The sequence below is a fragment of the Lepisma saccharinum genome, chromosome 2 (assembly GCF_977018435.1).
Source record: "Lepisma saccharinum chromosome 2, izLepSacc3.1, whole genome shotgun sequence".
NCBI lineage: Eukaryota > Metazoa > Arthropoda > Insecta > Zygentoma > Lepismatidae > Lepisma > Lepisma saccharinum.
Window position 1 is genome coordinate 59401673 of NC_139230.1, and position 25841 is coordinate 59427513.

The 25841-nt window shown below is 37.9% G+C and overlaps 1 protein-coding gene across 1 annotated transcript in view; it reads left to right on the plus strand.

Annotated features, from left to right (window-relative positions):
- Positions 1-25841, plus strand: part of LOC145982243 (metal cation symporter ZIP14-like) — a 141206-nt gene that overhangs the window by 73574 nt on the left and 41791 nt on the right. Inside the window, exons 4-5 of the mRNA XM_083115823.1 lie at positions 6187-6356; positions 23210-23335. Of these exons, the coding sequence (XP_082971949.1) occupies positions 6187-6356; positions 23210-23335 (296 nt within the window). The remainder of the gene's footprint in view (positions 1-6186; positions 6357-23209; positions 23336-25841) is intronic.

Sequence of the window (25841 nt, forward strand, 5' to 3'; positions counted from 1 at the left end):
GCCCGATGATACCGTATGGTGCAGTGGCGTATGCTGGTTCTAACGAGTGGGTAATCTCCGACCCTTGATCATCAAACTCCAAAAGATTCCGTGCATTTTATATCAGGATCCATATGGGATTTAGGAATATTTTGTGGGAATGTTTGTCTTATTGTGGCGACCACAATCAATTAATTCTCATTATTGCAGTTTAATATACGTGTAGAATTTCAAATAATAAAACAAGACAGTATTATAAAGCAAAATAAAAAAAAACTGTGAAATATAAAATGAAAGACATGCACTAGTGAAATAGAAACCCTCATTATTAATTTAAGTGCAAAATTCAACTTACCCCAGGACCCGATTACTTGTAGTTGAACTCCAGTTTTCTTATTTGAGAGGTGAACTTCCCAATAACGACTTCATGAAATGGAAAGGTGGGGTTGTTCCGAAGATTATGTAGCAACTCCTTTTCAATTGATAGCAGAGCAAGTCCACTTAACCTGTCCTGTCCTTGGGTTGATCTGCAGAGTGATTTTATTCTTTTGAGTGCCGAAAAAGAACGTTCAACAGAAGCTGTAGTGGATGGTATAGTGAGAATGAGTGTTGCCAACTTATATACTTCTGGCAAGGCAACAGTTAGTTTGTTCTTTACCATATTAGAAACTATCTCGTAAATTGGCTTCCCAGTAAAATTGAGATCTTGAGATGCATAGAGAACGGTGAGTTCATTTCTCAGCCTCACAGAATCAAAGTGTGCACCATATTTTTCCAATAAAGACATGAAAGCTCTTTCTGGAAAGTTACTCTTAAACACTGGGAACTGAAATGAATCCAAGAGGGAAACAAAGTGCAATGTATGAAAATCGCCAAATCTATCATAAAGTTGTCCATGTAATGTGTCGATCACTTCATTAAACAATCCTCCACCTGGCTATGTGCCTGATGTGTTTGTTCCTTATATGTTTTAGTCGTTCATCTTCATCACTATTAATCTAAAAAAGTGGAATAGTAACTTAAATTAACTAAAATATATACAATTTATTTATATATTTTCCTTTAAAAAATATTCAGTTCCGTGAAGGAAGTACTCTCGCTGCTTTTGAAGATTAGAGAGAAGAAACAATCACTATTTTTGCAAATACAAGAATGGGGGGAGTCAGCTTATAGGTGCATTAATTGCTTAAGTTTTGAATTTTAATTTAGTTTGCTTCATCTTCAATATTTAAGCTTTTTCCTTTTGATAAATTTCTATGTAACAGACATCAGCAAGACAGAAGTAAATGTATAGTGAAAATTAGCGTAGAATTGGTTTGCCTATGTTATTCATATTTTCCTGTTCTTCGAACTTTACCGAGTATGTTTTCCCTATTTCCCTTACAGAAGGCAATTTGTGAACCCAAAAATCCCGTTCCTGAGAAATGTCCCTGCCATAAAAAAAAAAACACACAGTTTCTATGTTTAGCAACGACATAGCCTTCGCCTTCGGGAGAGAATTGTGGAGGAGGGTTGTAGGAGGTCAGTGGTCGCCAGCGGAGGGAAAGGCAAACTCTAGGGGTTGAGACCGGTGGACTCTCACCAGAAGGAGCTTACCCTGGCCACGGAAGCAGAGTTTCCTCCCCCTTCTTTTCTTTCTCTTCCCTCCTCGCCAAGGGTTGTAAAGGAAGCGGGTGGAATGACGTCAGGGTGAGATTCCCTAACGTCATTCCACCAGCTGGAGAAAGGTTCCCGGACATTTAGCGGCAAACGGTTGGAAGCATTCGCGGCGCGCTGGAAGCAAAGAAATGATGCATCGAAATTGGTTTGGAAGAATATTGCGAAGAAATGTATATATTTTTTTTAAAAAAAGAAAGAAATACAGCCGGGTCATCTGCGATTACCTAGATGACCCAGAGTATACGCCGCTGGTATGGTGTCATGGTGCTGATTACGAAATGAATGTGCTTTTTGGACCTTCATACTCGTATGTTTGGGTGGAAACTCGGACACAGATCTGGAGCAAGCTTGGGAAATTCATATTGATGACCAACCTCCCCCCTCTCCGCAACATATCCATGCCACATTTCCGAACAGAGTTTCACATTTTAGCTCATTATTCAATTTGTATGGCACCCAGGAACATGAAAAATGTTTCAATCTCTTTGGAAACGTTCATTCTTTGAAGAGAATACTAAGGTTTGCGCCTTCTCCCTAAAATAGCGGGAGAAGAGGGGGCAAACTCAAGATTTTTAGTTTTTTCATTGAAAATCGGTGGTCGCGCCCCCAAACCCCCCACCCCCTCCTCGGTTCGGCGTTCTGAATTGTACACGGTTGCATGCTCTGATCTTTTAGCTGCAAAACAAAACTTATCCGAAGTAGATTGCTCCCATAGTGCCCGAGTTAGAACAATTGTCTGATTAATATGCAAATTACCTATTTTTAGTAAAAACAGTTTCACATTTTAGCTTATTATTCAACTTGTATGGCAACCAAGAACATGAAACTACGTTCTCTTGAGAAATGTCCATTCTTTGAAAAACATACTAAAGTTCGCGCCCTCTCCCCAAAATAGTGGGAGAAGATGGGGCAAACTCCAGATTTTTATGTTTTTTTTCCATTGAAATTCGGGGGTCGCAACCCCAAACCCCCTTCCTCGGTCCAGCGTTCTGAATTGTACACGGTTGCATGCTATGATGTTTTAGCTGCAAAACAAAACTTATCCGAAGTAGATTGCTCCCATAGTGCCAGAGTTATAACAATTTTCTGAGCAATATGCAAATTACGTATTTTTCGAAAAAAAATATCACATTTTGGCTTATTATTCAACTTGTATGGCACCCAAGAACATGAAACATGTTTCATTCTCTTGAGCAATGTCCATTCTCCCCAAAATAGTGGGAGAAGAGGGGGCAAACTCCAGATTTTTTACTTTTCCATTACAATTCGGGGGACGTGCCTCCCCCCCAGCTCCCCTTCCTCGGTCCGGTGTTCTGAATTGTACACGGTTGCATGCGCTGATGTTTTAGCGTAGGTATCTGTTGGCTGCACAGTGTACTGCTTTCCCATGTTTATCCGGCACTTAACGCGTTAGGCGGAGCCCCGACCGCCACTTACGTTACAAGGGACTTTAAGTGCTAGGTAACGTTAGGTGGACATTGAACAACCGCAAAATGATGTTAAGTGTGGCATAACACGTAAAGTATATTTGAATTCAAAACTAATTGCTTATCTTTGTTCAAAAAAGTCTCCCCCGTAAATGTTTGGTGGATAATTTTTTAGGACAAGATGATCGGTGGGGGAAACCCTGTACAACAAGGATTTCGCACCCTGCCGAACATAGTACAAGACATTTTCAACGCAAGTAAAAAATAACAACTGTATGGTTCCAATAGACAAAAGTTCGCTAACAGTTGTAGCAGACGAAATCTCCAGTTGCTCATTAGATGACATCACAGCAGCCGCGGGAAATCCCCGGCGATGCGCATGCGCTTAGCATGTGACGTCGCAAGTCAAGGGATGGAGCGTTGGTCAAGTTTCGTACGAAAATTCAGACCCCTTTATCTGCTGGTGCGTTATCGTGTAGGTTCACTTCATCTGTTGCGCGCAATTTAGAGGCGGGAAACGTGGTTGCAAGTTATCAGATTGCTGTCACATCTTCCAAATGTACGAATTCTTCAATAGGAAGCCAGTGAGTTGCAGGAGGAAGGTTTAATGTGATAGAACAAGAAATGTGTGAATCTCGCAGGAATGTGATAGTGGCCACATTTTTCGCCCCTGCAACCACGTTGCGGGAAATTAATATTTTCTAGGTACGCATATGAATTTAGTGTTAGGTTTCATGGTGACAGTAATGCTAAATTGTGTTTTTAATTTCCACTTGCTGTTCGGCGTGCATAACGAATATATCTCTAAAAAAGTGCTGAAGTGAATTCCCCCACGCGAGGAATTGGACGTGCATGTGTCGCATTTCGGGATTGAATATCTCAGTTATTTGTACCGGCTCTAAGTTTAGAAAAACAAGTACTGCAGTGTATGGGCCAAGTGGCCAAAATCAAGAATTCGGTGGGGGTACAAATTTTCCTTTATACCACAGTTATTTTGTTGTGTAAGGATAGCAAGAAAACATGATTGCTATCACAAGGTGATAGCTAATAGAAATGACGGCCAATCCAAGATGGCGGATGTTGACTTGAAAAAACGACTGTATCTCTGAAACCAATGGTCCGATTTCAATGTTCTTTTTCTCAAATGAAAGCTTAAAATGTAGTCTTACGTTTAATGTTATCTTACGTTTTGAGCAACCTTTAATTAGTAAATCACGGATTAGTGAAACAAACCAGATTTTTTACTAATAATTTTATGTTTATCAGTAAATTTACTAATGATCTAAGCATCGGAGAAGAAAGTGTTCCAAACAAAAATTGTAGCGTAAGCACGTCTTTAATTTGACGTATTACACTTGTTGATTTTGACCTCGGAATTCATATAAAACAAAGGCCTCCCCGGTGGTAGCGTTGTCGCATTGTTATCAAGGGGTCCCACTTTCGATTCCTGGTGGAGGCACATAGTGGTTCGGATCCCACTTTAAACTGTAGGTCCAGTCCCGATTAGCCTTACTGTGCACAAAGTGGACTTAAAAGACCAAATCAATCATATAAAACAAGTGAAGTATGTGGAGTGTACAGCAAGTGCTTCTAGCCAGATGTCTCTTTAGTCCTATTTAATTACGCACGCTTAGTGTAACTGATATTTATTACTGAACATTATGCTATTCTTAGATACATGCAGTAACATTTAATAATAATAATTGTTATTGGTGGTTGTTATGGTACTAAGTAACCATGAATTTTATTAATTCATTCTTGTCAGTGGCATTCCTAAAGAAGACTACTATCAACAGCATGAATAATTATTCAATACATTTTAATGTGTGTCTGACTACCATATCACTGCAGATTATAAAATTCGACTAGCAAGAGTGCAAAAATTTACAATGCCATGTTTATTATTCTGATTTAACATACTGTACTTATTATTTTTTAAAGAAGCTAGTGGAAATTTCCGTAAACAAACTCATTTAAATTCCAAACTGAATTTAAAAATTCATGTGCCATAAGCTGTAGTCTATGGGTCTTTATGATCCAGAAGTGCCCATCACTGTACATCTGATGACACTTTACATAGGACATCATCTTGAAATGATGTTGCACATGTAAAAATGTGGTACTGAGTTCTTAATTTACAATGCTATGTTTATTATTCTGATTTAACATACTGTACTTATTATTTTTTAGAGAAGCTAGTGGAAATTTCCGTAAACAAACTCATTTAAATTTCGGACTGAATTTAAAAATTCAGGTGCCATAAGCTGTAGTGTATGGGTCTTTATGACCCAGAAGTGCCCATCACTGTACATCTGATGACACTTCACATAGGACATCATCTTTAAATGATGTTGCACATGTAAAAATGTGGTACTGAGTTCTTAAACACATAATGGTACTCTAAAGTTAACAGAAAAACTAGCAGACACTTGCTTCACAGTGATAAATGGTTGAAATGAGTTCACATTCACAGTCTGCGGAGAACATATTTTGTCACTTGGTGTCACCAACCATAAGAAACTGCACAAGCGGTACTAATAATTATAAAGCAAATACAATTGGTTACTGGTACACTTTAATTTAATTTAATATTTAAAGGTCTGCACCTCCTGGTATTACATTAGTCTGTTAGCAACTCCAAACTTTATTGTATGCCAATTAGAATCTGATTTGTACATCAGTATATCAGATTCTTTTCTCAAGATATAGAAGAATGAAAAAAGGATACAATTGGCAATTAGAAATGTACATAATTGTGAGTCGCACAGTAATGACTGTTGAATTTTGTTTTTGACCAAATCGGAACAAGCTGAATAGAAATGCTGATGGTCTATATTTGTGTTCCTCCCTATCAGTACCAATATATTTCAATTAAGAATAATTCAAAACACTAATTCAGGATGTGCAAAAAAATAGAGAAAAAATGAAACTTTCGAGAAAAAAAAGTTACTGAAATGAATCAGTCTGGATATTTTAGAAGTACTTCTTGGGCATTCACAAGTGACTGAATCAAATTGATGATGCAAAGGGGATAGCATTACCTTTACCTTTTTGCGTATTTTGTGCGTATTCAATGAAGTGTTGCAAGTTTCTAATTTTCTTAGGTAACTTTTCTTTTCAGTATGGGGACTTGGAATTTTGTTTGTAACTATCATCAGTTTGTGCTCACTCATGGGTGTCAGTGTTTTACCTCTTATGGGGAAGGACTTCTATAAGCAGCTGCTAACAGTTTTAATTGGCTTGGCTGTGGGATCCCTATCAGCAAGTTCAGTCTTCCACTTAGTACCGCAGGTGAGTGGTGGTAGAATGTGCTTCTAGTTCCTTCAATTTTACATCTGCTTCTTTTTTACAACAATTTTTTGAAAGATCAACCCATATCCTGAATGTAATTACTAATACCCGATGCTTTTAACATTTTACATGTATTACATTTTTCAGTAGCTTGTATTTAAATGCATGCATGTAGTAGTCAAGGGATCCGTAGCACAGGGGTACAATGCACCCTCCTAAATCCAAGTTGTACCCCTTGTACCCCCCTCAAATAATTTGACTGAAGCGAAGTGTCACTGTTCAAAATAATCTCCTTTCTAATAGCTAAAAACAGAATCTTCATGTTGTTTAGAAACTCTATCTTCCTTTCCAAAATAATGAAATCACTGTAAACTGATTTCAGTACATTGTGGTATTAGTTGCTTCACTTGATCTGAAATCTGGAAAACCTTTTTTGAGAGCATGAAAACTTTAAAATTAGTTGAAGTAAGATACAGTTTCATTTAATTAAACCTATGTGGAGGCTAATGCCCGGTTGTATAGGAAACAAGACAAACATTTCTAAAGTAACCGATTGGAACATAAGATGTAAATCTGTCCAGAAGAGTATATGACTGACCTTCACTTTTGATTTTTTCAAGAAACAAAATACTTCCACCATAAAGTGTTAGTTATTTTTTTGAAACTGTGCAGTAAATTTTAAAAATTAAAATTTTTGTAGAAGATGTTTTAGTAAGTAAATTTAACTTTTAAACACTAAAGTGAGAAATCTTGGTGTTTGGGTTATTTTAACAGATAAAAGAGTAGGAAATATAAAATATTGAAAGATGTTTTATGAAGCCATCAAAGTGTTCAATGTTCAAAGCTGAACAACACTTCTGTTTAATTATGTCAAATTTAGTGAAATGGTATTTGGAATGTTCTTTGCACAATTTTGCTGAGATGGAGATATAAATGACTGTTCCGCAATTTTTAATATGATTCCCCGATGTCTGAAAGTTATGCGATTTCTCTCTCCAATTGGAGAGGATTGGAACATTACAAACACCAAGGATGATAGAGTCCATGGGTTTCTGTAATCCGACTTAAACCACAGGAAAAAAAAAAGGAAAGCAACTATTAAATAACAACAGTTCAGTTTTGCGTCACTCATCATGCGTGGCTATGCTCCACAAATTTCAAGATAGAGTATAGCAGAATAACACTATTAAGAAAAAAAATATTTGGCTTAAGGCTCAGATGGATGTTTGGCCGAATCAAGCAAAGCCATTTTCTAATTTTCCTCTCCTTTCGAAAGACCACTATTAATAATTCTGAGAAATTACATATGCTTAAAATTTCTTCTAGACTAGAGCATTCACGTGAATCTTTGTGTGATTTGCTTTCACTGTTTTCTAGATATTTGTAATTCATGGCTACATAAGCCTATTTAACTATTGCAAGTCAACCGTGAACGCAAACCACATGAAGATTCAAGTGAATTCTCTAGAAGGAATTTTAAGCATGTGACATTTTTCAGATTTTCGAATATTAAAGCTGTTTTTCTCAACGAGACGAAATTTTGAAAACTGTCCACAGCGCCAAATTGATAGGTTCGGAGTGAAGGACTTGGTAATGTGGATTAATACTATGTTGCACAAGATAAAAACCAGACGGTGAACAATTAACATATTTAATATAAACTGGATGTTATGTCTGAAACATTCAAGTACATTGAATCATGAAATAGCAAGAATTACACAGAATACATCTGCTTATTATTTATCTTCTTCTGGCCGTGAAGACCATACCTTGTAGCCATATCATAATACTTGGACCGTATCATCCTTCCTGGTGTCCCATTAAAAAAAAAATCAGGTATGCTGATGACCGTATCGATCTGGTGGGCGGCGAATCCTGGTAGACCTTCTCGGAGACGAGTGAGGTGTGCTAGGACCTGGTCCTGGGTATCCGGCTCTGCCTGGGGTAGGTTTTGGTACTGTTCCACCGGGGTTGGCTGAATTTCTATTTGGTATTGTAACGTTCAAGTCGTCGTCATCTGCAGTGTCATGTGAAACACATCTCTTCAGCCACCTGGGATGTACCACTCATTTGATTCAATCTTCTAGCATGATTTCGTAAAGGATGCTATCCCCAATACGACGAATAACAACTCCTGGGATGTAATTCGGAGTACCGTGTTTAGGCGATTGAACCCAAACTGCAGAGTTGATGGCAAAAGTACCATATCTCAATGAAGAGTCGTTCTGAAACTTTGCTGACTTCCTCGACTTGAACGGAGATTCACTCGACAGAGGCAGATTGTTTGGTTCCCACCAAAATCTGGGTCGGTGTTTCAAGACCGAAAGTGCTGGTAGGCTTCCTTTTCCACCAAGTCGTGTGTTCTGAAGGATGGAAAGAAGGTTGGCGATCCCCATATCAAGTTCAAGCACGCTCAGATTGGGTTTGTCAGTTATAAGCTTGAGAAGAGCGGTTTTAACAGTACGAACGTATCATTCGGCTAAACCGTTGCTAGGGCTGTGATAAGGTGGTGAAGTAACATGTTGGATACCATTCTTAAGACAGAAGTTACAAAATTCGAGAGAAGTGAACATTGAGCCGTTGTCGGATACAATAGTATTTGGTATCCCTAGCATAGCACAAGATTGCATAAGCCAGCGGATCGTTTCCTTTGTGTCCAATGTATGTACAGGCCACACTCCTGTCCACTTGCTGAAGGCATCTACTATCAGTAGGAACTTACGCCCTGCAAAGAAAAGGTGGTCTATATGCTATCTCTCCTTCACGTACGAAGTGAGAGGCCATGAAGAATCGGGTCCATTGCGGAACTTAGGAGCATTAGCTTGGCATGTATCACATCTCGTTACAAAATCAGCAATCTCCGCTGATATACCTGGCCACCAAAATCTGGATAGACACAACTCTTTCATACAAGTTGAACCTATGTGTCCATCGTGTAAAGCTCTAAGAACTTCATTCCGTTTAACTGTGGCAATGATAAGTCTACCCGACCAAATGAGCGTTCCCTGCTCGTACGTAAGGTGAGCTCTTCTTTCGAAGAAAGGTGCGAGCTTCTTCCGTTCGGTAGACGTGTCGAGTTGATCTGGCCAACCATTTACTACACAGGACACAACTAATGAGAGCAGTGGGTCTTCTGAAGTGGCATTCTGTATTGAGTCTCGAGAAAGAGGAGCTACAGCATCTTCAATGGACCCGAAATATGCATGAAGTTCTTCTTCTCCAGCTGGAATTGTGTCACGTGTGTGCGTAGGCAACCTGCTTAGCATGTCAGCTACTTCTACCTTGCTGGAATGAATTATATTATATCGGTATGAAGATAAAAGTAAAGCCCATCTCATCAATCTATTGGATGAATGTTTTGAAATGGCTCGATCCGGAGAAAATATACAGCACGTGCGTCTGTAACAATCTCAAACTTGGATCAGAGAAAAAAATTGTGAAATCGCTTGATACCATGAACTATGGCTAGAGCTTCTCTCTCTACCTGGGAGTATCTCCGCTCCATCTCACTGAAGGTGGTAGAAGAGCAGGCACAATAGGATTTACCTGTCGAAGTTCCGCCATGATGCTGTCGAACTCGTGTTGACAGTTATCATCCCAGTTCCAAGAGATGTTTTTCTTGAGTAAAGAAAGCAAAAAGTGAAGATTCGAAGCTAAGTTGGGTACAAACTTTTAATGAAAGTTGATCATCCTGATGAAGGAACATAATTGTGATTTGTCTTGAGGTGGTGGAGAATTTAGGACAGCCTCCAAGTTCTTGTCTGACGGCCGTATCCCTGTGGCATAAATCTCGTATCCTAGGTACTCTATGGATGAGGTTAGGAATTTGCTTTTGCTGGCGCTCTCTTTCACATTGTGTTTGGCCAGACGACTCAGGACATCACACGTGCATGTGAAGCATTCTTGCAATGTTTCACCTCCGACGATGATGTCATCAAAGTAGAAAGAAACTCCGGGAATGTCATCTAGAATCTTCGCTAGGACCATTTGAAACAGATCTCCACTTATGTTTATGCCAACAGGTAGTCTGTGAGGTTTATATAATCCCCAAGGTGTGTTGACGACAGTGATGCGTTTGGCAGCTTCAGAAAGTTCCAACTGTCCGTAAGCCATTTGAAGGTCAATTACCGTAAGAGTCATTCCATGCGAAATCAACACAGCCTTTGACCTGACCATCTCCGATTTTCATGAAATTTGGGGAATTGAAACTATGCATGGAACTTAGTAAGTATGAAAATTTTTAGTTTCTTGCATCTTGTAATTGTTAAATTATTCAAGGTCAAAGTTAGCATAAATTGCCTTTTTTGAGCCCGCTTAGCTATACTAAATGTGCTGTAACTCCGCCCCTATTTCACCTAGGAAGCTCAAATAAAGCTTATTGTACAGGGAATTGAACAAGCTTTCCAGTGATATATAACAAGCCTACCTTTGGATAAAGATATAATTTTGTCACGTGACCTTGACTTTTGACCTTGAATATCTCAAAACATGTCATCACCAAAAATCGTGAAAAAAATATATTTGGTCCCTCATTCCATACTCTAAAACATATCAAAAAATCATTCTGGGACTGCAATGGGATCAGAAGATACAAAATAATATGTGTAACTATTGTCCTGGGTATAATTGGTCATGAAAGAAGTAAGTTAGGCACAGGGAGATCCCTAGCCATGTGTGACAAGCGCAGATCCGGCATATTGTTGACCGCCATATTGAATTCAACGCAAAAATTTCAAAGGAAAGTGACGAAGGATTTTCCAACGTATCTTACGCCAGCAAAAAGTTATACACATATCTTTCACTTACGATATATGCACATTACAATGTTGTCAATGTTTCTGTTAGCACACTCGTTGACGTCTCTCACACTCGCATAGAACATTTGGTAATGTAGCATGTGCAACAACATCGCAAGCAGCAACTATGCCTTTTCTCAGATGGTCAATATCAGGGACTTTTAGTGCATGTACCATTCTCTTCAAATGTTTCTGAAGGTAAAAGTCCTCCTAAGATGTTAGATCTGGGGAATGTGCAGGCCTTTTAATATATCCCCGTGTGCCCATCAATCTACCTAGAAAATTACCATGAAGAAATTGCGAAAATGTCTACATAGTGTGGTCACATTCTGTCCTGTTTCAAAACTCTCGAAAAGTGCCATATCCCGTAAGCAAGGGTGAAAAAACCTGTTCACTTAACAAATCCAAGAAGCCCTCACCATATAAGGTTCCGTTGTTGAATATGGACCAACCATTTCCGTTCGCCATACATTATACCACATAATTAGCTTACCAGCAACAACCATTCGACTGAGCAAATCACAGGTATTACATATTATTTTTATTAACTTCACCGTGAACATAAAAATTTGCCTCGTCACTGAAGAATTTTTTATTCCAAAGGAAGTGTCACGTAATTGTTTGAGATACTTTTCCCAATATTCTTCACTATTCAACTATTTGGTGAATGTAGCTGATTAAAATCATATGCAATGGTGCGTATCTCTCCCAAGATGTCAGCGTGATCTCGATGAGTTCCTACAACGTTAGGAGCATTCCAATGCTTTGTTTTTAACACCTCGAAAAGGAGAAAATGGTTACAAGCATGCAGTAATAAATTTTTGCTGGTTAAATATATGTTGGATAAACTTTCGTCACTTCATTTCTCGTGAAATTCTAGCCTCATTTGATAAATCACATCACCCCCTTTCCTTTGAAATTTTTGCGTTGAATTCAATATGGCAGTCAACTATATGCCGGATCTGCGCTTGTCACACACGGCTAGGGATCTCCCTGTGCCTAACCTATTTCTTTCATGACCAATTATACCCAGGATAACTCCTTCACATTTTGTAGGGGGTGTTAAGGGACATTTGACTCTTCATAGTTCATGTAATGGGGCTTTTATCAGTCACATAGTTACACATATTATTTTGTATCTTCTGATCCCATTGCAGTCCCAGAATGATTTTTTGATATGTTTTAGAGTATGGAATGAGGGACCAAATATATTTTTTTCACGATTTTTGGTGATGACTTGTTTTGAGATATTCAAGGTCAAAAGTCAAGGTCACGTGACAAAATTATATTTTTATCCAAAGGTAGGCTTGTTATATATCACTGGAAAGCTTGTTCAATTCCCTGTACAATAAGCTTTATTTGAGCTTCCTAGGCGAAATAGGGGCGGAGTTACAGCACATTTAGTATAGCTAAGCGGGCTCAAAAAAGGCAATTTCTGCAAACTTTGACCTTGAATAATTTAACAATTACAAGACGCATGAGACTAAAAATTTTCATAGTTACTAAGTTGTATGCATAGTTTCAATTCCCCAAATTTCATGAAATTCGGAGATGGTCAGGTTAAAAATTGCACATATCTGTGTTGATTTGGCATGGAATGACTCGTAAAGTATTTACACCTGGCCAACTTGGAGAAAATATCCTCGACTCTAGCAATGGGAAACTTGACATTTTCAGTCATTTTATTCACCATTCCTGAGAAGTCAGTGCAGAGACGAAGTGAGCTATCTTTCTTGGTAACAACGACAAGTGGTGAGGCCCAATCAGAATATTCGACTGGTTCACATAACCCTACTTTCACTAGATTTTAAATAGAATCTTGAACACTGTCTCGAATACCGTAATGAACTTCGTAATGTCTCTGAAATAACGGTGCAGAGTTGGATCTCAGTGGTATATCGACCAAATAAGGTGCAACGGTCTTGGACAAATCACCATCAAAGATTTTCTCTTATCTACAAGAAATTTCTCCTTAGGTCGTCAGTACCAGCGTTAGTAATAGTACCTTGTGCTGTGTTAGTTGAAAGAACACTGGCTGTAACTAATAATCACCTCCAAGATGGTTGAATAATGTCCAACCATGTACGACCGATCGATGGATATAAAAGTTTCTCCTGGCAGAGAAAGACAGGTAAGTATAATTCCTATTGTCTAAGTATAGTTTGACGGATGTTTGTGCTGTAACATGTACATATCCTTCGTTTACACCTCATAATCGTAGACTAGAATTACATTTAACCTAGTGTATAAACCACTGATCAAAATACTTTTCATTGAAAAGAGTAACAGCAGACCCAGTATCTACTTCACATTTAACAATACACTTATTGATTTGGAGATTTATTATGAAGCTATCCGAACTGAATTGCTGCTCCAAAATGTGTTGAGTAGAAGTAAGCAGTGTGGAATGATGACTGAGCGCATCAGTGTTAGTTGTCTCCTGTGTAGTAAATGGTTGGCCAGATCAACTCGACACGTCTACCGAACGGAAGAAGCTCGCACCTTTCTTCGAAAGAAGAGCTCACCTTACGTACGAGCAGGGAACGCTCATTTGGTCGGGTAGACTTATCATTCCCACAGTTAAACGGAATGAAGTTCTTAGAGCTTTACACGATGGACACATAGGTTCAACTTGTATGAAAGAGTTGTGTCTATCCAGATTTTGGTGGCCAGGTATATCAGCGGAGATTACTGATTTTGTAACGAGATGTGATACATGCCGAGCTAATGCTCCTAAGTTCCGCAATGGACCCGATTCTTCATGGCCTCTCACTTCGTACGTGAAGGAGAGATAGCATATAGACCACCTTTTCTTTGCAGGGCGTAAGTTCCTACTGATAGTAGATGCCTTCAGCAAGTGGACAGGAGTGTGGCCTGTACATACATTGGACACAAAGGAAACGATCCGCTGGCTTATGCAATCTTGTGCTATGCTAGGGATACCAAATACTATTGTATCCGACAACGGCTCAATGTTCACTTCTCTCGAATTTTGTAACTTCTGTCTTAAGAATGGTATCCAACATGTTACTTCACCACCTTATCACAGCCCTAGCAACGGTTTAGCCGAATGATACGTTCGTACTGTTAAAACCGCTCTTCTCAAGCTTATAACTGACAAACCCAATCTGAGCGTGCTTGAACTTGATATGGGGATCGCCAACCTTCTTTCCATCCTTCAGAACACACGACTTGGTGGAAAAGGAAGCCTACCAGCACTTTCGGTCTTGAAACACCGACCCAGATTTTGGTGGGAACCAAACAATCTGCCTCTGTCGAGTGAATCTCCGTTCAAGTCGAGGAAGTCAGCAAAGTTTCAGAACGACTCTTCATTGAGATATGGTACTTTTGCCATCAACTCTGCAGTTTGGGTTCAATCGCCTAAACACGGTACTCCGAATTACATCCCAGGAGTTGTTATTCGTCGTATTGGGGATAGCATCCTTTACGAAATCATGCTAGAAGATTGAATCAAACGAGTGGTACATCCCAGGTGGTTGAAGAGATGTGTTTCACATGCCGGATACCCAGGACCAGGTCCTAGCACACCTCACTCATCTCCGAGAAGGTCTACCAGGATTCGCCGCCCACCAGATCAATACGGTCATCAGCATACCTGATTTTTTTTAATGAGACACTGGAGGGATGATATGGTCCAGATATTAAGTGTATGGCTACAATACTTGGTCTTCACGGCCAGAAGAAGTTAATTCATAAGCAGATGTATTCTGTGTGTAAATCTTGCTATATCCTGGTTCTATGTATTTGAATGTTTCGGACATAACGTCCAATTTCTATTAAATACGTTAATTGTTCACCGTCTGGTTTTTATCTTGTGCAACTTTGTATTAATCTACATTACCATGTCCTTCACTTCGAACCTATCACAAACCACATGAAGATTCAAGTGAATTCTCTAGAAGGAATTTTAAGCATATGACATTTTTCAGATTTTCGAATATTAAAGCAGTTTTTCTCAATGAGAGGAAATTTTGAAAACTGTTCCGCTAGTGTCTGCCAAAGGTCCAACAAAATGTCCCCTATACATTGTGAGGCTTTGTGCGGTGACATAATGTATAGGTGCTTACATCACCCCCAAAAGTTTTCTGTTTACACTAGATACACTGGTTTCTTGTGGTGTGAAATATAATAATGTGACAATGATTTAAGGAGAGAAATAATTATCGAGTCAAGACAGAGAATGTTCTGTAACCCTGTTATTGTTAATAGCACGTATCCAAGGTAGAGATCAGGTGACTCGAGGCCTCCCATTTCCCCGAAGGATATTTTTCAGTTTACACTAGATAAAATTAGGTTTTTGGCTTCTTGAATTATGTGATTATAATTTGAGAGAAATAATTATCGAGACAAGACAGAAAATGTTCTGTAACCCTGTTATTGTTAATATCACGTATCCAAGGTGGAGATCAGGTGGCTCAAGCCCCCCTCCCAGGAAATTTTTCAGTTTACACTACATAAAATTCAGTTTCTGTGTTCTTGAGTAATGTGACGACAATTTAAAGAGGCAAGACGGAAAATGTTCTATAACCCTGTTGTTGATAATATTGCACAAAAACTTTTCTTGTGTTTACGGTGTTGTTGCAGCACTATGTAAAGACTTGTCAGCATTTGGAAGCTGCAAACGTAGCACCACACGTAGGGCAATTTATTGTAATTTTCGATCTCTGGAAAGCATGAGGGGGATCATTCTTGAATAAGAGAAGGAGTCGAACTACTGGCAATATTAATGAATCATTTTATCTGCAGAACTTTCTAGAATATAATGAGGGTATAAATACGTGGCTTCAATTTCCTGGTTGATCTGTACAACAGAATCGTTTAATGAGACTTCAAAGGTTAGTGTGACAGTTCATACAGTCGATTAGTGATCAGTCTGTGCCCATTGGTAGCTTTATAAGATCTAGTGATTCGAAAATGACTAAATACCATAAAATAATGAAGTCTACTACTAGTTCCAGTTCAGGTCCAAAGCTGAAGACATTGACAACAGCGGAACTTCCGGAGCCTCAGTGTAGTGCTAGTTTGGGTCAAGGGCCGAAGAGATCGAAGTTCTCTCTCTAAAATGAATATTTCAGCAGTAACGGGTATTGGAGCAGTTTATTGAAAAATATAATATATCGATATCTGTCACATAAGATTGATTGATTTTAATTTTTTGGGTGCATTGTCACTTATGGTCATTATGCACCCTTCAGTATGTACGGAGAAAATTCCATTATCTACTTAAAATGAAAAAGGGAGTATGGAAAATAACTTCCCAAAATAACTTCCAAGATATCAAACTCTCATGAAGAGGCGTAGGCCATGTGAGTTACAATTTGAAACAGTAGCTTAAAAACACCATGAAGGTATAATTTCAGGTATTTGCCAGAAAATTTGCTAAAATGAAAATGTGAATTTTGGGAAAAATAAGACCGAATAGTAAAATATAAAAAATGAAAAAATAAACGTTTTAAAAAAAATAACAAAAAATGAAGGTCCCTACCGAATAGTGAGTCGGCATAATCACCACCGTTGTTCTGGCATTTGTCGTAGCATGGCACCAAATTTTGTATGGCATGGCATGTGTGTCTAACGGCAGAGACTGGAACTATCTCTACCGCAGTGTAGCTGTCAAATCCTTATCCTGCCAGAAACCTCTTCAGTTGAACAAAGAGATGAAAGTCTGTACATGCAAGGACAGGGCTGTACAGGGAGTGGTCCAAGATCTCTCACCTGAAGTGATGCAAAGGGCCTGCGTGTACTCAACTGTATGGTGTCGTGCACATTTGATTGGCCAGTGAATTGTCTGCACCATCGTCTGATCATATCTACTCACGACGTCCAGTCTGCACACCTCACAGGATTGCTGGTGGTACTGTGCCAAATTTTGAGGTTGCAAAAATCTGATTACTACATGTAGGCTACATCGCAGTCGGTGGGAGACTGTATGAGAGCTGCCATCTTTAACCTAGAACTGTCCTAAAACTGCTGCATTTCGACTGCACCAGATTACAGCTACATGCCACTTCTTCCTGCCCACATGTGTGTGTTGCTCTCCGGCCACTAGTGCTGCGTAGAGGCACCTTTGGAGCTTTTTTCAAGATGCCCCTCGTATATGAACTTTCAGAAGCTGTTAAGAGTGTGTTCCTGTTTTAATATTTGGTTAGCTAAATCAGGTTCCTTACAGTGCAATTCTATAAATTGCTTACATTAAATTTCTAATACCTACATACCCTATTCGTCAGAAATAATGGTATAACTGCATGTTGTCAGTTTCGGAGTACTTCACTTGGATATACTGTATTGAAGCAGAAATCCTATTGATAATGTAAGGAAATATGACGCTTTCGTTTGTACGATTCAATTGTTTCACTTATATGCAAGACTTAAGTTGTTTGCTTTACAGAGAAGAAGCTTTATGCATCGAAAAATGAGTCCGCACTCATGGTTCTTGCAAGCAGAGGGTTCCAAACCTCAACATATAATACTGAGAATGTATAAGGAGACTGATAAATTACAAAATGTATTTCTTAATCAATCACTCTAATCTCATTTAGTCCTAACTTTAAAAACAATCAAGCATTTTATTTTAAACTTACTGTGGATGGTAAAATTCCGTAACCCTTCCCTAGCTTGTGAATTGTTATAATTTTCCAAATTTTGCAGTTTGAATTCAAATAATACAGAAAAGAGAAATTAAGTCAATTTTATAGAAGATAATATTGGTACCTGGATCTGTAAGAGTTTTTTTATTTCCATTAGCAAAAACATAGATTTAGTTTAGTTTGTAATTTTCAGGGAAAAATGTAAATTTTGTCCTGGAACACCTGGAAAAGTTAGGGAATTTAGTTCCTGATTGTTTCTAGCCACCCTGATTTCATTATGAACATGTTGTTCAATTATACCCTGCATTTTTGCCTGACCTCCATTTTGTCCTCTCTGTCATCCAGTTTCCCATGATCTTTTCGGTCGCTATAATGAATTCTTCCTTTCAAAGTTTTCACTCTTGATGGCGAATTTCTGTTCCTTTTCCATGATTTCCATCAAATCTCTAGGTGGTTCATGAGGAGTTAGGTTCAGAAGGTTTTCCCCTATTCTTCTCCTCCCTCCATTCTTCTTTGACACGACAAGGCTGAGGGGACTTTTTTCTTTACAGTTCTGAAGGAGCTGTATTTACCAAATACCCACTAGGTGGCTTGTTGTCGAGTTTGAGACTGCAAAGCACAAACCCTACCAACTCCAGTCCATTCTTAATACCGAATGGCCCATCACTGGCTGCTTGACATTTTTTTTTTAGAAAATCATATTTTTCTTGTTCTAACCCCTATGCAAGGGTAGTTCAAAGTAGGCATTATTTTTCTAAAATTTAACTTTGTTTAAAAATGGTGACCATTTTTTATTTCATGACTTCCGGTATGTTTGGCCTTTGCAGACTGTTGCGATAATTATGATAACTCAGTTAAGAAAAATGATTGAAAGCTGTGTTAAAAAACATTGTTTTCAGTACATTTCAAGCTTTATTTTATGTTCTGTACTTTTTTTCACAATCTTAAATGAAACTGACTGAAATTTAAGGCTAAATTTAATGTTCAATTTTGAACAAAAATTGAAGTTTAGGCTTTTCTTCAGTAGGGAAGTAATGTCACATCAGTGCTGTAATATTTTTTAGAGGAAACATATATGTTCAAAGTTTTAGCAGAAAATATTTGAGCTCTGTGACTGGTTTCCTCTTTTAGTTATGGGCTTTTGAAAATATTTGTTTTTCATTTTTTCATAATTTGAGCCCCTACATCTCTGGTGGGGCCTAATAGAAATTTCATATTTGCAGCACGAAGAGTACTCTGTGAGAGGTAACTAAAGAAAAATTGAGATTTCATGGATAACAGGGGAATTTGGGCAAAAAAGGTAAATTTAGCCTTAAATTTCAGCCATTTTCATTTGGGATTGTGAAAAAAGTACAGAACATAAAATAAAGCTTGAAATGTACTGAAAACAATGTTTTTTAACACAGCTTTCTATCATTTTTCTTAACTGAGTTGTCATAATTATCGCAACAGTCTGCAAAGGCCAAAAATACCGGAAGTCATGAAATAAAAAAATGGTCACTATTTTTGAACAAAGTCAAGTTTTAGAAAAATAATGCCTGCTTTGAACTACCCTTGCATAGGGGTTGATTTTTTTAAAAAAAAATTCAAGCAGCCAGTGATGGGCCATTCGGTATTAACTGACCCAAATGCATTCTATACAAAAACTCTGGTCTTCGTACAATTTCTGAGAGCCAAAAGTGGATAAACATCACAGTAGTGCTTCTCCCACATATTCAACATTTCTAATAATATTATGTATTCATATTAGTGGTAATTTATGATTGTTTTAGGGCCATTTTTTCAAAAATATATCTGTGTACCAGTGGAAACAATGGTTCATGCATTCAATACTGAAACCTGTAATATTTTTATTATGAACAATATTACCTTTGTGATTTTGTAATATTATGTTGAACATGTATTGATTATGCTGTGTAACAATTTTCATTGTGGTAGAACCTGGGACTCCCTTTTAGACAATTACCCAAAGTGGAGTGTTTTTTTCATCACAACATATTACTTTATTTAAAGACTTTTTTACTTTGTGAGCATGTAAGAGCCCGACCCTGTGGCCGAGTGGTTAGCACATCGTGCTGCAATGCCAAGGGTCCCGGGTTCGAATCCTGGTCAGGCTTGGTTGTTTGTGAATGTCCATTCATCAATTTCATCACTCATACCCATCTTCACAAATTAGCCAAGAGGCACAAAATGCGAAGTAAAATAAACTAAATCAATCAAAATCAATCAAATCTGAGCATGTAAGAATGGTAACATTGGTATTTTCTATTCAGACTGTCCTTCTTTTTTACAACAATACATAAATCATCCCACTATTCCACCTAGTTTCTGATATATGGCATATTTTGTGTGATGTGTGTTCAGTCATCCAGCCAATTTATGAAAATCTTCAAATTTTCAAAATTTGTAACTTTCAACATATTTGTTGGATAAGTCAAATATTACATATTTGGTATATTGGACTAAGTATCTATCAGTAAAAACAAAATCAAGCAAATCTGTGACTATGAAGCAACTTGCTCTGGGTGATTTTGTGTGGAATGACCCTATAGGAAAGATGAATGCTAAATAACAAAATTTCTTCCTTAAAAACAAGTAGAGTCGACGGGCGATATGAAAGCGGGTGACCTTGACAAGTCCACACAGAGAGAGAGAGGGAGATACATTGCAGCTGTTGCCTTTCGGAGTTCTCACCAGCTCTTACAAAATAAAAAACAATGGCTTACTTTCGAACAATTTTAAATTGCTGCTGCACGGCTATTATTGCAACAATCGATACCAATCCTGCACAAGTATTACCAGAAAGCTTTAGACAATTGTATTGTGCTGTAAATTAAACGTGTAGAATTTTGAAAGTAAGTGAAAGAAATGAAATATTTTAAGCACCATTATTGTATAGAGAAATAGTTCTCTTGCGAGCCGATTTTTATTAAATTAGATTTGAAATAACTTCCAGTGAGAAAGTTACAAAGAAAACTCCAAATTTTAAGTTCGTATAATATGTACAGCAATACGTTATTTAGTTACTGAAGAAACGAGAGAAGAACTTGATTCATTGTTTCGCGGCATGGCAAAGGCAACTTCGTTTGCCACAGATACCATGCGCCGGTCTTGTGGCATTCACAATAACAAAACAACTGTGGCATGCATAATATGAACTGAAAAGAAAAATTAAAATGCCATTTACTTACATAATGCTCATTCCGTACTGCTGTCAACCTCATCACTTGATTCAAGTTCTTCGGAATCCGTGTCTTGCAAATTTATAATGACCTGCTCCATGACATAGTCTCTGACTATTTCACGCTGGAAGTAATGTTCTTGTATTATCTCTGCGTGAACCACACAATCTGCCCACTCGGAAACACCTATTCTGTCTATTGCTTCGTGAGTCAGTTTCTCTACGTCGGCAATTTTGAGAGTTTTGTTCTTGTCAGCTACGTACCCCTTCACCTGGGCCCAAATCATTTCAATTTGGTTGTACTGACAATGATAAGGTGGGAGACCTTGATTATATTGATTTCGTAACTTTTGTGAGTTGGTGTATGATGTTTCACCAACTGCAACAATTCTCTTGGGTTTGCATGCTTGTGTGGGGAATGTTCTTGTTACAGAGCCATGCCATAATATCTGCCTCCCTTGTGTTCGAACAAGGCATTTTATCCACTTGCAAGGAATGTATGCTCACATTGTCCATTACAATCACGGGTTCAGGAGCGAGAAACAGCAAGACTGCTCGCGAATCCTCTTTCGAAACATGGCAGACGTCATTTCTGAATAATAGTCAGTACTGTTTGTTTTGGAGCAGAAAACCAATTTACTTTGGGGCACAAAGCCTGTAGCAGCTGAACCAGCATGACACACTATAAGACGAGCACCTTTTCCTAATGGCACCTTTAACCCACCAGAACCATCACTCATTCTCCAGCAGCTCGTCTTCGTGTGATTCTGGTTGACCCAGGTTTCATCTAAATAGTATATATTTGCAGTACCAGCTTTCCTGATTTCGTGCATGGTTCTGAGAAAGATCACTCTCACAGCTACAACATCACCCCTCTCCATTAAAAATTTCCTCCCATCGTTGCCTTTCCTATATCTGAATCCCATGTTAACCTGATAGCTTCCTTCAATTTAGCCCTAAGTTTCACTGCAGTAAGAAATTCGCCATTTGTGTACATATCAAATATAATATTATGCAATACCACTTTATCAAAATTGTCCAAGTGCGTAACATTACAACGTTTGCCAGGCGAGCGAAAAGAAACCGACCCTGTATCACAGATCAACGACCTGGCTTCTTTGGCAATCGTCTAAACTGTACGCAGATCTATCCCACATGCAGCCGCTGTATGCTCCTGAAATTTGGCAACACTGCTCCCTGACGAATACGAGGCACTGTCTGCACTGCGAGATTCACTTTGGAAGAACTGATACACTTTGTACACCATATCTTGCGCTTGTTTGTGTAGAACATAACGCTTAGGTGTTTGTGTAGTCATCTTGCACATGTATATTGACAAATTTTTGTGATCACACTGAAGAAACACGAACAATCACAATGAAAACCAAACCGATTCTTACTGCTCGAAAAACAAAAGAATGACATTACGCATTTTCCACGGCAGTCTGTACTTCCTACTGTGCATCGAGGCTTGTTCAAGGTCAGCTGCTTTCATACTCTAATTCCTTCTAATCTCATTTAGTCGTAACTCTAAAAGAAATAAGCAAATATTTTATTTAAATCTGCTTCCATGTGAAAAAGTCCCTCTAAAAACCTCTCCATAGATTCTGAATTGCAATAGTTGTCCAAATTCACTAATTGCTAGTTTGAAAGTAAATCATAGAGAAATATAGTCTATTTCATGTAAGCTAATATACAAGAACAATCCACACATGGAAGCTTCATGAGTGTATTATTTTCATGTACAAATATGTGGATTTAGTTTAAAATTATCAGGGGAAAAATGCAAAATTTGTCCTGGAGAAGTCAGATTATTTCATTTCTGCTTGGCTGTAGCCACCCTGAATTATGTGTACACACATGGACACACACACACATGTGGTAGACCTTGAATTCTGTACCCCCCAAATGAAAAAAACATTCCTGCACCACTGCGAGGGATGTATTTTAATCAGAGAAAATATAGTCTTGTCATAAGAATCGTTATGCTTTTAGCAGTGGCTTACTTTGTAACATTACTCTCTTATGTGGTCTGTATTTTTTTTTTTATATAAATATGTTTAAATTTGCTAACCTAGTAATTATTTTTAAAATGTCCTAAATAATTTTTGCTGGACATCTTATGTGGTGAACTGCTTTCAGGAATGTTTGTTTACTTGTGTTGCTTTTCTGCATAGGATCCCTATCTGTTTAATTATTAAGTGTAGCTAATGCATTAGACATTTAAAAGATTATGTTATGAGATTAATGCTGTTTTTCTTCCTTCAGGCTTTTGGACTTTTGAATTCAGATGTTCATCATAGTTATTTAAATATTTCTCTCATGATGTGGGGAGGTATATGGATTTTCTTCATGACAGAAAGGATTTTGAAAATGATAACAGAGTTTAAACAGGTAAATATATTAAGCTCTTGATTGTTGTTCCCCCTCCCTAACAGTTTCATTTTTGTTAGTTATAGACAAAATTAAGACTTTGATTTTTCAGTATTATTTGATCCATTTTGGGGGGGGGTGTATTTTGTTGGAATAAACTTTTTCAACAATAAGTTGAATTTCACCATCTATTGCATGTTGTGCCATATTTGTTACAACTGGTTATTGTTGTATACTAGTTTGAGTCAAAAACATGTCACTTTTTATGTTTGGCTGTTAAGGAATGTAGGCACCATTTTTAAAATGACCTAAATGATGTGAAACTCACTTGATCAGTGTTTCAGTCTTGAGGTCGTGTTGTAAATAACAGTCTATACTTATGTAAATTGGAGCTGTTTCCAGTCTGTCCTGTAATTTTTGTCTGACTTTTAAGGTTTTCATGTGACACTCCCTAGTATTATGGAGAACAGATGCAATCCATGTGAACTTTGAAACAAAGCATTTTTCATGTTTGATTCCTATGTGAAAACAAAATTGTGAGAACTAATGCATGTGAATGCAAACTTTCTCAAAAGAAAATATTGTGTGGTAGTACAAGACAATACTTCCAACACCATCTCTGACAAAAGTACATGTTACTTGTAATTGTGAAAGATTTAAATTAAAATAATTCTATGTGCTTGAGTTTAGTGGTTATGTAAATCCAATTCCACCAGCAAGTGGCAATCTTCCAGCTGCTACACAGTAGCATGGTTCGAAAAAAAAAACACTTTTTTTTTTTCGAAATTGGCTTATGGCTAGTGCTAATTTTTGGCCAAATTGGCTCAATAATATGTGTGCAAAATTTCAGCTCGACCGGTGCATGTCGTCAGGTGCCGCATCGTACCTAAAGTTTGAAAAAAACTGAAAAAAAGCAAATTTTTGTGAAAAATTTTAAAAATATTTTTTCCCCCCCTTGTGATGTTTTTTTGCATGTAGATCAACTCTAAATGATGTATACAACGCTAGAAATAATAATAACGGGCACTGCCGGACCTCTTTAGGCATATGTTAGACCTAACTTAAACCAAAATTTGCAAAAAATAGGCTTAATGGACTTTTATTTTACGCGATTTGAATTGGATACAAGAGCTTTTTTGTACGAATATATTATGTTTTTATCATTTTTTATTAGTCAAATATTTTTTTAAAGATATATTTTGTTTGAAGCATGCGAAGCAATAATTTTTTACATTGATCATGCCCAAGTGTAGCTCATTACTCACCGGCTAAATAAATTATCCGAACGCCTTTTCTTTTCAAGCCTAGCACAATATTTCTTAATAAATACGTCACCATATTATTGCTGAGAAAGTGTTATCAGAAAGAAAAACAAAGGGCCGGTCTACTTTGCTGCAAAATCTGAGCTATGGGGGAGGTGGGTGAATCAACCCAACTCCCTTCTGCAATGCGTAATGGACTTGCCCAAGTTGCAAATGTCAACAATGGATTAGTATCGGTCTCAGTGCTGCTAGAATGATTGCATGGTCTGGTTGTCGTTAGTTCCTTGCATTCAGAAGCACATTGTTTGTTTTCAGTTGTAACATCAATCGTTCTTATACTCTAGTGAAACTATTTTAAGTGGAAGTATTAGTTATTGGTATTGTGTTTCATTTACTACTAAAAGTGACTTGATTCTGTTAAGTGATATTGACTGTAGTGTTTGGACATGGAACGTGTGTCAGTGGCTCATTATCGTGGAGCAATGGCCAAGAAGACAATTTTGAGATCCAGTGATTTTGTTCATGACATAATTGGAGTACCACAGGAACTTTATGAACCGCAGTTGCCACCTGTGGCTCTTGTCCTTAAAAACTTTTTTTGTGGGAGAGAGAGAATATTAAAAAAAGCTTGATTCTAAGAAGGATCCATCTGCCTAAGAAATAGCTAAGTTAGTTGTCCGTAATCCAGATTTGGAATAAAGCTTTGATTAGCGGAGAAGCTGTCTTAAGTGAACGGAGAATCATAGCCTGAATATTGAAGTATCATTCGCAAATCCGTCAGCTTCAGAAGTTGTTAAAGAGGCCATCGAATGCTTCTAAAGTGGCTGAATTTCAGAAGACTGCTAATAAAACTCTGTTTGATATAGCAACGTGTAAGTGCGTCAACCCACTTGTGCATTGCAGTTGTGGAAAAGGGAAATCGGTTCCTTCCTTGGAAATACCCTTCTTGATTGATCAGCACACTGAAAGGAAGATGTTTATTGGAAGCTTAGACATAAAAGAGACTGAACGTCGACTAAAACAGATTCGTCGTAAAGACGAGAGATCTAAACCAAATGAAAATCATGGAGGTGCCTCAAGTTCTACCGCTGCAGTTCTTACAAATGAAACTGAGACGACGGGAGCTTCGAATTCAGACAAGGAGTTCAACCCTTCTAAAAGACAACACACTTCGACAGAACCCTTCCAGCAAATGAGACTGACACTTCCTAACTTCGCCAGTGCAGTTTACAGGACCCAAATTTCTAAATGGAAAGCCGATATTC